This window comes from Podarcis melisellensis (genome assembly GCF_964234715.1).
Source record: "Podarcis melisellensis genome assembly, chromosome: 10".
Lineage (NCBI taxonomy): Eukaryota > Metazoa > Chordata > Lepidosauria > Squamata > Lacertidae > Podarcis > Podarcis melisellensis.
The window spans coordinates 36195650-36208108 of NC_138542.1; the positions used below are offsets into that span (position 1 = coordinate 36195650).

At 40.5% G+C, this 12459-nt stretch overlaps 1 protein-coding gene across 3 annotated transcripts in view; it reads right to left on the reverse strand.

Annotated features, from left to right (window-relative positions):
• Positions 1 to 3992: 3992 nt before the first annotated feature.
• Positions 3993 to 12459, reverse strand: part of LIN7A (lin-7 homolog A, crumbs cell polarity complex component) — a 42068-nt gene continuing 33601 nt past the window's right edge. For all 3 annotated transcript variants that reach the window (XM_081926617.1, XM_081926616.1, XM_081926615.1), the window contains 3 exons: positions 10993 to 11202; positions 9802 to 10008; positions 3993 to 8686 (listed from right to left, as the gene is read on the reverse strand). In XM_081926617.1, the coding sequence (XP_081782743.1) occupies positions 9802 to 10008; positions 10993 to 11202 (417 nt within the window). In that variant the 3' untranslated portion in view covers positions 3993 to 8686. The remainder of the gene's footprint in view (positions 8687 to 9801; positions 10009 to 10992; positions 11203 to 12459) is intronic.

Below are 12459 nucleotides of genomic sequence, written 5' to 3' on the forward strand. Positions count from 1 at the left end.
CATCTTGAAAAAGTGCTGTCTCTCTTGAATGTGCCTGTCTTAACTCTCTTGAAGAAATTCCATCCAAACAGTTTAACTGGATGGCCTCAAGTTCTAGCATTAAGAGAGGGAGAAAAGCTTTCTTCACCCCATGCATAATTTTATATGCTTCTATCACGTCCCCTTTTACTCACATTTTCTCTGAACACAAAAGCCCCAAATATTGTAATATTGCCTTGTAAGAGAGTTGTTCCAGCACGATGAGAATTTCTGTTGCCCTGTTCTAAAACTTTTCCAGATCTACGACATTCATTTTGAGGTGAGGCAACCAGAAGCGTACATGGTATTCCAAGCATGGTCACACCATACATTTTCAAACCCCTTCCTAATGATTCCTAGCATGGAATTTGTCTTAAAAAACAAAACAAAAACAGCTGCTGGACACTGGTCCATCATTGTGCACAATGGCCTCAAGTTCTCATTCGCATTCAGTCACTGCCAGTTCAGACTCTATTAGCACATATGTGAAACCAAGATTTTGTTGCCCCAACGTGAATCACTTTGCATTTGCTTATATCAAATTCCTTTTGCTGTTTTACTGTCCATTCACCAAGTCTGGAGGCTAGCAGAGCTTTCTTAATTGGGCCTCATCTGCCAAAGACGCCCAGGCCTTTCAAAAAAGTATTGGGGAAGTTCTTTATATATTTCCCATCAGCAGACGTTTTGAGATATTTTATGATTTCATATGTCATTTTACTTTGCACAGATGGAAGATGGTACTCACTGAGGAAGTATCCTTACTGGTTTCATCCACCAAGTGTTACATAACCAGGAATATATCTAAATGCTAAATTATGCTTCTGGGACCTCTGGCGCAGCCGAGATAGATGTTGTGACTTATGAATTCAGGCAGCCTGCTCTTGCTTATTACAGAAGTTAATGGGGAGAAAAGGTTTTTTAGATCAAACAGCTCTTCTCGCTGCTTATGTAGGTTCAAAATATTTGAAGTTGCTCAAGAGGGGATTCGTTTTGAAACTGAAACTTCTTGGATTAATTCCTGAGTTGTCAACTGAGCCAGAATGAAACCTGGCAGGCTCAACATAATCTCTGTATATGTCAGGCCATGCTTTTATTTAAGCAGCTCTGCACTTGGGGCTTAATTTTGTACTGAGCTATTTATGGGTAAATTTATGTGCATCACAAATGCAGAAATGTGCAAAACTGAAGCACTGCAGTCAGGTTGCAACCATAAGGGTTGCAAACATTTCAGGGGCTCCTGATGCAGCTCTTTAAACAACTTGGAGGAAGCTGCTACTCTCTGTTCTTTTTGAAAGAGGTGCACAGGAAAAGCTTAGCAGATTGTTTGCTGGGAGAAATTATCCTGCATCCCAGGGGACAATCAAGAGTCTTCTGAGCTCCATCTGTTGCCTGGGCTATAGCCATAGTTATAAAATAAAAACAGAAAAATAGTATTCTAGTCAGTTTTACGTTGCTCAGAATAAAATAAGATGCAAATGGAAGGCAACATCTTTTAAAAGTGTCCTACTGCGCTTCTTGAAGGGATGCGGGTGGCGTTGTGGGCTAAACCACAGAGCCTAGGACTTGCTGGTCAGAAAGTCAGTGGTTCAAATCCTTGTGACGGGGTGAGCTCCCATTGTTCGGTCCCTGCTCCTACCAACCTAGCAGTTCGAAAGCATGTCAAAGTGCAAGTAGATAAATAGGTACCAGTCCAGTGGGAAGGTAAACGGCATTTCCGTGTGCTGCTCTGGTTCGCCAGAAGTGGCTTATTCATGCTGGCCACATGACCCAGAAGCTGTACGCCGGCTCCCTTGGCCAATAAAGCAAGATGAGCGCTGCAACCCCAGAGTCGGCTATGACTGGACCTAATGATCAGGGGTCCCTTTACCTTTACCATTTACTGTGCTTCTTGGAATAAATTAATACTATATCAAGAGAATCAGGGTCACACTTAACTAACTTTCTTCACCTTAGCAATCTTCAGTTAAATCCTCTGTGTAATGGGATTTTCAAAGGAATATCTGAAATTTTGGTATTTGAATTGCAACAAAGGTGGCAATGCTCCTAAAATGACAGACTCCTCCCATTTATTGTGTCATAGTGTACATCTTAGAACTATGGCCACTGGTGTGCATGGTTAATATAGATTTATTCTCCATTTGCAGGTTTTCCAGTTTGTTGGCTTTTCTCCCTGATTGTTACACTAGGAATGCATCTTTATAAATAATAAAAAGGCCGGGCATATCTACATTATGAACCTTACAGTCTTAAACTTAAGCTATCACCGTTTCTTTCACAAACACCCATGGGACCTGTAGATTTTGGCCCGTGTTGTGAATCCTGTATTTTTTTAAAAAAACAGTGTAATCTGAGAACTGTAATTTCCAGGCCCCTGTGTGGAACCATGGGAGATATGAAGTCAAATCTAACAATGTATATTCTTGCTAGTTAGCATGTGAAGGGGTTAAGACCATACAAGTGTATTGCTGATAGGCAGACTCAGACCATAGAAATGTAACTGGTAGAGAAAGCTCTGTGTGATGTCATTTCCCCTCCTCTCCTGGGAGGAAAGAAGCAAATAAGTATTTCCTGTTCTCTCTCTCTCTCTCTCTCTCTCTCTCTCTCTCTCTCTCTCTCTCTCCCTCTCCCTCTCCCTCTCTCTCTTCAACTAGCCATGGCAGTGGACATTTGTCTGCTTCCCTGCAGCTGTTTTTGCTGTAGATGCAAGTATTTTACCTGCAATAGTTGTTACTGCTGTTGCTGCTCAGGAGGAATGCTTGACTGTCAGTAAACTATATATTTTAAACTCTCAGTCTGTAGCCTGTTCCTTTGATAAAAGGGGTAACAAAACAAGGAGATCAGCCTAACGGCTAATTCCTATGCTTTCTTTTAAACTGCTTAAGATGGGATTTAAACTCTGCTGAGATGGCTTTCTCTTGTGGGAGGGTCTACAAAAGCCCTGCACTTTGAAAAAGGCTTGCAACCACATACGTATTCTCTTTGCCTCATCCTACATAAGTGGGTCTGTAGAGGGATAAAATATAGTTAAGATTACCTACTTAATAAAACCCATCAGGAACCATCAAAACAAATCAGGTTTGAAAATTTACAGTGAAGAACTAAGTTGAAATCATACTTCATGTGCATACCAATCTATACTGTGCATTCCAATAGCAGAAGCAACACTGCATTTTGTGGTAGTTTTTAGACACCCCGATTTCAACCCTTCTGCTCTAGCTCCTTTTCTGTCAATTTCAGCCTGGCTGAAATATGTGAAATATTGGTGAGTTTTCTGGGAAGCTGCCATGATTCCCTCCCTCTCTTTCTCTTAAAGGAAGCACATAAATATTGTAATGAAATGCAAATGTTGTGTTATATAGTTGTGCAAGCTAGGGATTCATAGCAATATGCATAGCAGCTTGTGCCTGCAGTCATTTTAGATTTCTTTTGAAAAAGTTAAGAAAAGAGAAGGTCACTAAACATGCCTTTCTGTCATCATGAGAATTTGAACATAGAAAGGGAGAAAATGTTAACTAAAAACAACAACAATTTGGGGACAAAATGCCACTCCAGCAGCAGGGATCTGGGCTCAAAAGTAGAATGAGGATGCATAGCAAGTACATATACATAATCTTAAAAGCTCTGTATCAAAAAGCTGCAAGACACACATCTTTTAAAGCTCTAGTCTCTGCAATTTTCATTCTCCTGCTTCTTTCCTTTCTTCTCAGTGGGATCCATGATGCCAAAGGAACCATTACTTGGGTTCTTGCAGATCTGTGATGCCCTGTTCCTCCTAGTCCCAGCATGTGGTTAGAAAAATGGATGAACTATTGGTGACTTGTGGAAGTCAGCTGGTCATTCACCACACCTCAGCCATGCGATTTATCAGCAGAGAATGCAGAACCCCAGCAGAGACACCAGACATTTCCTGCTCCCAGCAGAACTTCCTCTTCCAGAGTCCCTGGTTGACAGAAAAAAACTCCTCTCCCACATAGTTCAAAGTAACAAAGTGTTTATTGTCTCCAGATACAAGACAAAGCTAAACACTACTATCTACTATATACAGTACAGTTATTCTGGTCTTTGAAGTAGAGATACACATGTACAGAGTGATCGGCTAGCGCTATCACCATGCTAGCTAATGCCGCTGTGTAAAACCTACCCAATTCTCTCAGTCAGACCATGGCAGCAAACAGGAATAGTATAACCATCTCTACATTCCTGCGAAGGGTGAATGACTCAGCAAGTCATGCCCTTGACCTTACTGGTGTTGCTATGGTAACCCAGTGAGCCTGGCACTCTTCTCTTAGAACATCCAGATGTGGGAGATATGCTCCTCAAGGCTTGAGACCAAGCACTGTGCAATCTAATACATCGTTCACATTGCACCAACATGAACTGCAGATTCATACAACTTTCCTTGTAAAGAGGCATACCGGTGGATTCTACTTATACATTCACTGTTTAAAAACTTTCCTATGCAGCACGCGGCTCTGCAGCCACAGTCTAAATACCTCTGCATGTCATATTAATAGTAAACTGGAACAGGAAACAAACATTCTGTGTAAATAATTTATTAAACCATAAGATCCAAATTGTGTTGATATTCAACTATTGAAATATGAGTGACAATCTACTTATGCAATATATCCTTATGCACTGCCATTTTATCAAAACCTTTCTTTTTCTGTTGGAGTTTGACAACAACGTATGCTAAATATATAACAACATTTTACAGGGTTGGCTATAACTGAGGTTTGTATTAACATAATACAGAATGTGTGGAAGGTGAAAACAGCTTCTGTACACTGAATTCTGACATAAACCCTTAAGCAATATCATTTTTAAGAAGCTAGATATTTCATAACACACATCACATTTGGTAAACACAACAAACTAAAACCCAAATATAAAATTTCACGTTTAAAGTTGGATGGCACAGGGCTAATGTAGTTGCACTGTCCTGGTTCCAGACATCACTGAAACAATACTAAAAACACAATTCCACACAATTATATTTTATCTCATATTTTCAAAAGCCATGATCCTAAATCTCATGTGTTCTGTGTCAAAGAGCTATGGCCGTAACTTTAATTTGGCCTTAGAAGTACTTTTCTCAAATTATTTTCAAAAATCTTTGCACCCGACTTCTTACAAAAAGGAAAGTTTATGTGTGTTCATCGAAACCCATCTAAGTTCTGGCTAATTCCTACGGCTGTTCTTCTTTAAGGATGTTTTTCATAGCCATGAAAATTCTAGGATCGACTTCTAGAAATTATTCCCAAGGAAAACGACATCCTTAGCAACCTTTCAACATGACTATTATTCAAATGGTTCTGAAACTGCATGTAAATTTTAACTGACGTTTTAATTTGATTACTTGCAACTAATTCATATGAATTGCACACATTATAAATTATCCTGATGACAGCAGGTGTCAGCACGTCTTTTTATATTCTTGGGTCTGAGATTGGTTTGTTACGATGCCAGCATTTGAAATCAGTGGTTGAGTACTTGCTTCGCATGCGTAAGGTCCCATAAATCCCTGATGTTTCTGGTTAAAGACTATTTTGTATCCAGGTTGAGAAAGAGCCTGCATGAGACCCGTGGGGATTAGGGTTCATTGAAAAAGATCAAGATGGGCTGACTTCATGGCCAAGGCATGAGGATGTGATACCCTTTCCTAACCATCAGTAGCAATAGACTGGGCTGCACATGTAGTAGAATGGAGTGGTTAAATCCTGAGCTGGTAGAATGGACTGTATAACTTAGAAGATCTTATTTTTGAATGCTACTCCAAAGGAGAAAAGAAAAAAAGGGGGGACTCATTGCAAGTAAAAAAAATAATCCAGTATGTTAATAATAAAGTCTGCTGTGCTGGAAACCCAAATGAAGGGAATTGCAGGGGAACATTCAAAAATATGATGCATCACAAGCAGTTTGAAAGCCAGGAATGTCCCCAAACATTTTGTTGTGTGAGGTGAAGGACCAGGTGGCACCTCTCCCTACAGCACAGACAGAAGCCAATTGAACTGGTTGATGAATTAACTTCAACGCTAGTGACAGGACAGCGGCCTCCACCACACCAGAGGGCAGTGCGGGTGGGAGGGCAGGGCGGGCCTCATGGCAATACAGCTCTATCCCTCATCAATTTGCCACCATTCCTGACATATGTTGCCTAAGGCAGCCACCTCACTCTGCCCATTAGTAGGACCAACCCTGCTGAGGGGCCAACCTAGAAGAGACACCGATCACATAACGAGCAATTTTGTGAATGGCTTTGTAAAAGTGGCAGGCGTGGATTGGAACCTTGGCAGGGGGCAACGGGGCTCTTTGGTGCCAACGGAATATTCTCTTCCAATGCACATAGCAGGCACTGGGTTCCAATTCCAACTGGGACTTGCAGATGAGGCAAAGGGTTAAAGCCCCTTACTGTTCTCACCTGGATAACCAACCTCATTTTTACTGCATGTGTAGATCAGACCTATGTTGAACAAGTCAAAGAAATCCTAATATTATTTTAGCAATCCTTTGTGCCTCTTTGGGGAAGCCTGCCTTGCCACTATGGGATAATAATAATGCTCAAGGTTTGTATAGCACTTTCAAGTGTCCATTGTGCTTTGTGTGCACTAACTTATCTAGTTGTAATGCTCACAACAACCCTGTAAGGTAAGTCAGCATTGTTATCCCCCCTATAGTAGGGGGGTGATTGAGGCTGAAAGGGAGAGTGAGTTGCCTAAGGCCACCTAGTGAGTTTGTGGCAAAACATGAGATTTGTAGCTCAGTTTCTCAGCTTTCTTGACTAAGTATTTGGGTGTATTAAATCCAAAAACATAAACAAAATAAAGAATATATCTGAAAAATAGAGAAAATACTGATACCCTGTTTTATCTATTTTTTCCCCAAAAGAAATTTTTGTCTCATTAACATTATCTTAAAACATTTGTAATATATAATAAGTACAGATCCTACCTCTGGAACACATACATTCTGACAATATATATATGTTGGGGATATATATCTATAGATATAGATTTATTTATTATATCATATCATATATATCTTATAAATATACTGTAAACATTATAGATTTCTGAATAATTATAGCTATAATACTAGCAATATCTATATTTAAAAATACAGTTCAAGGGTCCTCTAGTCTTACTACTTACAGAAGACAGAATTAAACCTGCCGAACAGAATTTATGAATACACCAAGAGTAAAAATGCTTTTACAAATAAAATTCTGTATAAATTAGGGCTGTTGTTTGATTAAAAGAAAGTTTAGTTGATTAATCCACTGATAAAAATCTGCCCAAATTGTTTATTATTATTATTTATTCTGTATAGGCTATGAAGTGCAACAGTACACATGTCTACTCAGAAAGAAGCCCCACTGAATTCAATGGGGCTTAGTCCAAGGTACATGGTGGAATCCACTTACCTGGGAGTAAGCTGCATGGAACTCAGTGGGGCTTACTCTTAGTAGACACGTACTGCATTGTACTGTTAAGGCTACATAGTTCCAAATGAGTTCAAAACTATAGTATTGGAGAAGAAAAATTCCTCCATATTTTTTAGACGATGCAAGCATGATCTCAGAAGAACCATTACTTCCTACGAGGTGGAGAAAGAAATTGCCCCTCCCCATGGATTTATAACCACTTGCATTAAAAATAATAACCATCAAAAACAAAACAAAAATTAATCAGGAGCATCTCTTTCATCAAGTAGCAATATTTTGATTTAGATCCATTGATTAATCAACTCAACTCTGCAGCCACAGTATAAATATTGTAATAACTCCCAGGAAGGAAAAAAAAAGTAAAGAACTAGATTACAAACTGGATTTCAGATCAAAGCACCTGTACAAGATTGTGAAGTGAAGATGTTTTGCAAGATGCAAGAAGGGCTTTTGTAAGTGGTAACATTTTATAACTGATGCCATTTCTCCCTGAATTTGTAACGTCTTGGGGCCACAGGCCTCAATCCAGATAGGGAGATTTGTACATTTAAAAGGTGGTCTTCCTCACATGTATCACTTACTGGCTTAGGAACCGTGGACACAAAAGGGGTGGCATTCAATTGTCAGCACCCAAATGTCAGCACATTGCTTTCAGTGTGCAGTCTAGAGCACTTTTCCATCTACATTCTGAATCAACTAGTTCTGATCCTTTTAAAATCAACTAGTTCTGATCCATTTAAAAGCATGGCTTAGGCTAGATAGGGCCACAAATTCTGGACAGCTGTTACTCTCAGCAGTGGCCCCATCTTGCATCCATCTGATAAATTCCCACTGAAGTATCACTGTAAAGCAAGCAGGATTGGACCATAGACACATTCATTCATTCATTCATTCATTCATTCATTCATTCATTCATTCACTACTAAAACTCTCAATTTTACAGAGTGTTCTTTTTCTTTTTTTAAAAAGCCTTACCACACGGAACAGGAGTCAAAGAAACCTTTCATCCTAGGACTTCAGTACACCGAAAAACCCTTTTGGAAGGATTTCACTATGTTATTGACCTGCCAAGCAATTCTTATGGCAGCCTTTCACAGTTTGCTGGTGAATGCAGCTGTTGTATTGTCATTGCTGCTGCTCTTTTACTGCATGTTGGAATTCAAAATACAGCTTTGCTGCTAAATTGTTGGATTCTTGGTTTAGAATTTCTTCTTCGAGGACAATCTATAATTAAACAACAACAACAGAAATATTGAGGAATTAACCAACACCTGTCCCTTCTATTTCCTTAATTACTCTTTTTCATCTACCATATATGTAGCCGCCAGGGAGTCACTACCTGGTGTTGCCCAGCATTAATATCATGCAGCCATTAGTAGCCCTAGCAACTAAGGGCCAGTCAATTGGTCTAGCAACCAAATGATAAGTGTAGTCTGCTCTTTGCTTTGTGTTTGCATCTGTAGAGAATGGTGGGGCAGCTTTGTTCACATGAACTCTAGTTGGCCATGCCGCCTCTGCTTACTGAAGGTAAAAGGGGATGGACAAGGTGTCAGGGTGGACAAGGATGGCACAGTGCAAATGCACCAGTGGGGGAACTGGATCGGCTCAGCCATTGCATTTGCCACCTTGTCCCTCTCCATCTATGTCTCAGTTAACAGCAGCGATGTGACTACCCAGAGGTCAGGTGAGTGTTGCCAGCCCACCATGCTGCCTGCTACTGGTCTTAATTGTAAAGAGTTTTACCATACAACTGCAATAGTGCAATGGAGCCAAATCACTACCTGATATTTCAGATACAACAACTGTATTGAGACCAGGTGTCCTATTCCTTGTGCAGGTGATGGAGCAGCTATGGATCCAGCTCTGGCTTGCTCTACTCTGCTCTACCCCACATCAGGGTCCAACACTTGATGTAATTGGTGGAAACATTGCTGGAGATAGCTGCTCAACCGCTGTGCTTTTTAGAGGGTGCAGAAGTCAATGACCAGGCACTGCTGGTATATCGTAACTCCCTCCAACAGCACAGGTCAGGGGTTAGGACTGATCTGGTATTTCTATATGATTCAGTTCATATTCCTGAATTTTGAACTTGAGCCTAACAACTATATTTGAGAATTCTGCATAAAATCTAAGTTATGAAATAATCCCCTGCTGCTCTACTATCAATCAACATTGAGCAAGGATTTTAGGGTATGGAATGTCAAAGCAAATTATGGATTAGCACCTAAACCCAAATTGTTAAAGCAGGGCTTGCAAAACTACAAGCAGGCTACAGATCACGACACGCCAAAAGTCTTTTCTAATGGTAGGCTAAAAGCAAGACCATCGGATTCTCTCACCTACGACATATGGTTTTGTTGTGCATTCTGCTGCTGCTGCTGAATTAGCAACTGCTGCTGTTGTCTGCGCCGTGCTGTCCTTAGCTTCTCAAAGCGAGCCTCCATCTCATCTAACACTTTGGGAGTGTAGCGCACCACTAGCTTGACGCTGTCCTTAGCGGCCTTCAGGAGCTCCACAGCTTTTTCGTGATGCTCTCCTTCCACGCTCTGATTACGAAAGGAAAGAATAGTGAAAAACCACATATTGCAAGTTTCTATTAAGGACTTGGGTTTGGAAGGCAATACCTGAAAAGGCAAGAAAGCAGAACCCAGGATCAAGGCAGAAAGCACAGTTCCAGCAGCTTGATAAAGCCCTAAAGTCTTAGCTTTTTGCAGTTGGTGCAAAAATTATATTAAATATGCAGTTGGCTTGTATTGATGCACCTACTGCAGGGATGAGTTCTCAGATAACTGGCACATACAGATTTACTGCACCCCAACACACCTTTCTAAAATCAATATATGGCTACACAAAATCTCCACTTTGCAATTTTTGTATCTGAAATGTCACATTATGACTGCCTGTTGTTTTGCTTTTGCTTTGTTTTTAATTATCATTGACTTGCAAACTATTCCTAATATTCCAGTTACAGATAGGTAGCCGTGTTGGTATCTGAAGTGTGCATGCACACGAAAGCTCATACCAAGAACTAACTTAGTTGGTCTTTAAGGTGCTACTGGAAGGAATTTTTTTTATTCCTAATACTGCATATCATAACAGCAGATTTTTTGTAATAACACAACAAATGTTTGCAATTCCACACTGGACCTATCAAGACTCAAGAGCTACATATAATGGTTTGTATTCAGATTTCACTCCAACCTGTGGGAGCATCCCCTCAGTGGAACTCATGGGACACTCCCATTGACAGACCAATAGGAGACAGCTTTTGCCTGTTCCTTCCTCCCACTACAGCCTCTAGGACCATCTTCCACAGTTCCTGAGGGTTAGATGACTCTCTGAAGCAGTGTAGGGAGAGGGAAATGACAAAAGTCTTCCATGGATGGAAGGAACATTTCCATCCATGGAAGGTGATGTCTGGACACAGCCTACAGTATTTCCAGCTACGACTTCTTACTTGCAGCATGGGAGCTGAAGCTCCTTCAAAAAGCACAGTTCATAAAAAAATAATAATCAGCATGTTCACATACCACTCCATTAACAGAAAGTAACTGGTCTCCCCGTTTGAGTCCTCCATGCCTCTCAGCTACTCCTCCAGGAATTATGCGAGAAATATAAATAGGAGAATTTTGTTCTTTTCCTCCCATTACATTAAAGCCAAGGCCTTCATCAGTCTTTGGCAGTTCTACCACTCGAGGGTGAGAATGGCCTTCACTAGCTGCAAAGGCAGCAACTGTTGCCTAGAAGAAAACACATCTCTTCAGCATATAGCGAGTACAATGAAAAGCAATGGTGCTGACTTTTTAAACAATATTAATTTGCATGAAACAGTATTTGCAATTCCTTAATTTTAAGCAAATATTCCATAATTCTTCTGAATACAAAGTATTGATGTGGAGCATTTAGTACAGAATTGCCCAAAGCCTCCAAGCACAGTTATGTGCCAACATCTTTGGTATTAGGACTGGGGTGCATGAATCCCAAGTATGGAGTTTCACATGTGCTCAGAGGCTCACATGGAGCTCCTGCACATATGGGGATCCCTGTTTCCATAAACGCTACCCATGCACATGAAGCAAATATGAAAACCAGTTCTGTGCACTACTTGGAGAAGTTTTTCTGGGGAGAGGGATGCCATGATGTCGGTAGAGTTTCTAAATCTATAAGCAGTTTTCTATGTTCTCTAATGTGGCCTCCCTATGAAACCTGAATAATAATAATTTATAATTTATACCCCACTCATCTGGCTTGGCTTCTCCAGCCACTCTGGGCGGCTTCCAACAAAATATTAAAAATATATTAAAACACCAGTCATTAAAAACTTCCCTAAACAGGGCTGCCTTCATATGTCTTCTAAAAGTCAGATAGTTGTTTATTTCCTTGACATCTGATGGGAGGGCGTTCCACAGGGCGGGCGCCACTACTGAGTAGGCCCTCTACCTGGCTCCCTGTAACTTCTCGCAGTGAGGGAACCACCAGAAGGCCCTCAGAGCTGGACCTCAGTGTCTGGGCAGTACAATGGGGGTGGAGATGCTCCTTCAGGTATACTGGGCCGAGGCTGTTTGGGGCTTTAAAGGTCAGCACCAACACTGTGAATAATGATAATAAAAAGTAAGCTTTGCCAGACTACAAAAAAGGGAGGTGTTTTTTTCTTAAATAGATTTAAAATGTATTTTCAAAGTAACATTTAAAAATGTTTTAACAGATTTGATTAACAAGATTAACAGATTTGAAAGCTCTGCAGGGCCTTTATGCACACACTGAGCTTCATGCTAGCAGGGGCAGGCATGCAACATCCCTCAGCAGCAAAGTGGAATCTGTATACCATAGTCTTTACATGCGAAGTGGAGCCACTGGACTCGCAATGGTAAGGAGTGGAAGAAAAAATACTTTAATTAGGGGAGTTTAATTTAAATAACTGTGTCAAATAAAATTTTAGGACTCCTGAAGTTAAAACAGTTGCTGAAATTAAAGCAGCAGGAAACCAGGATTACATT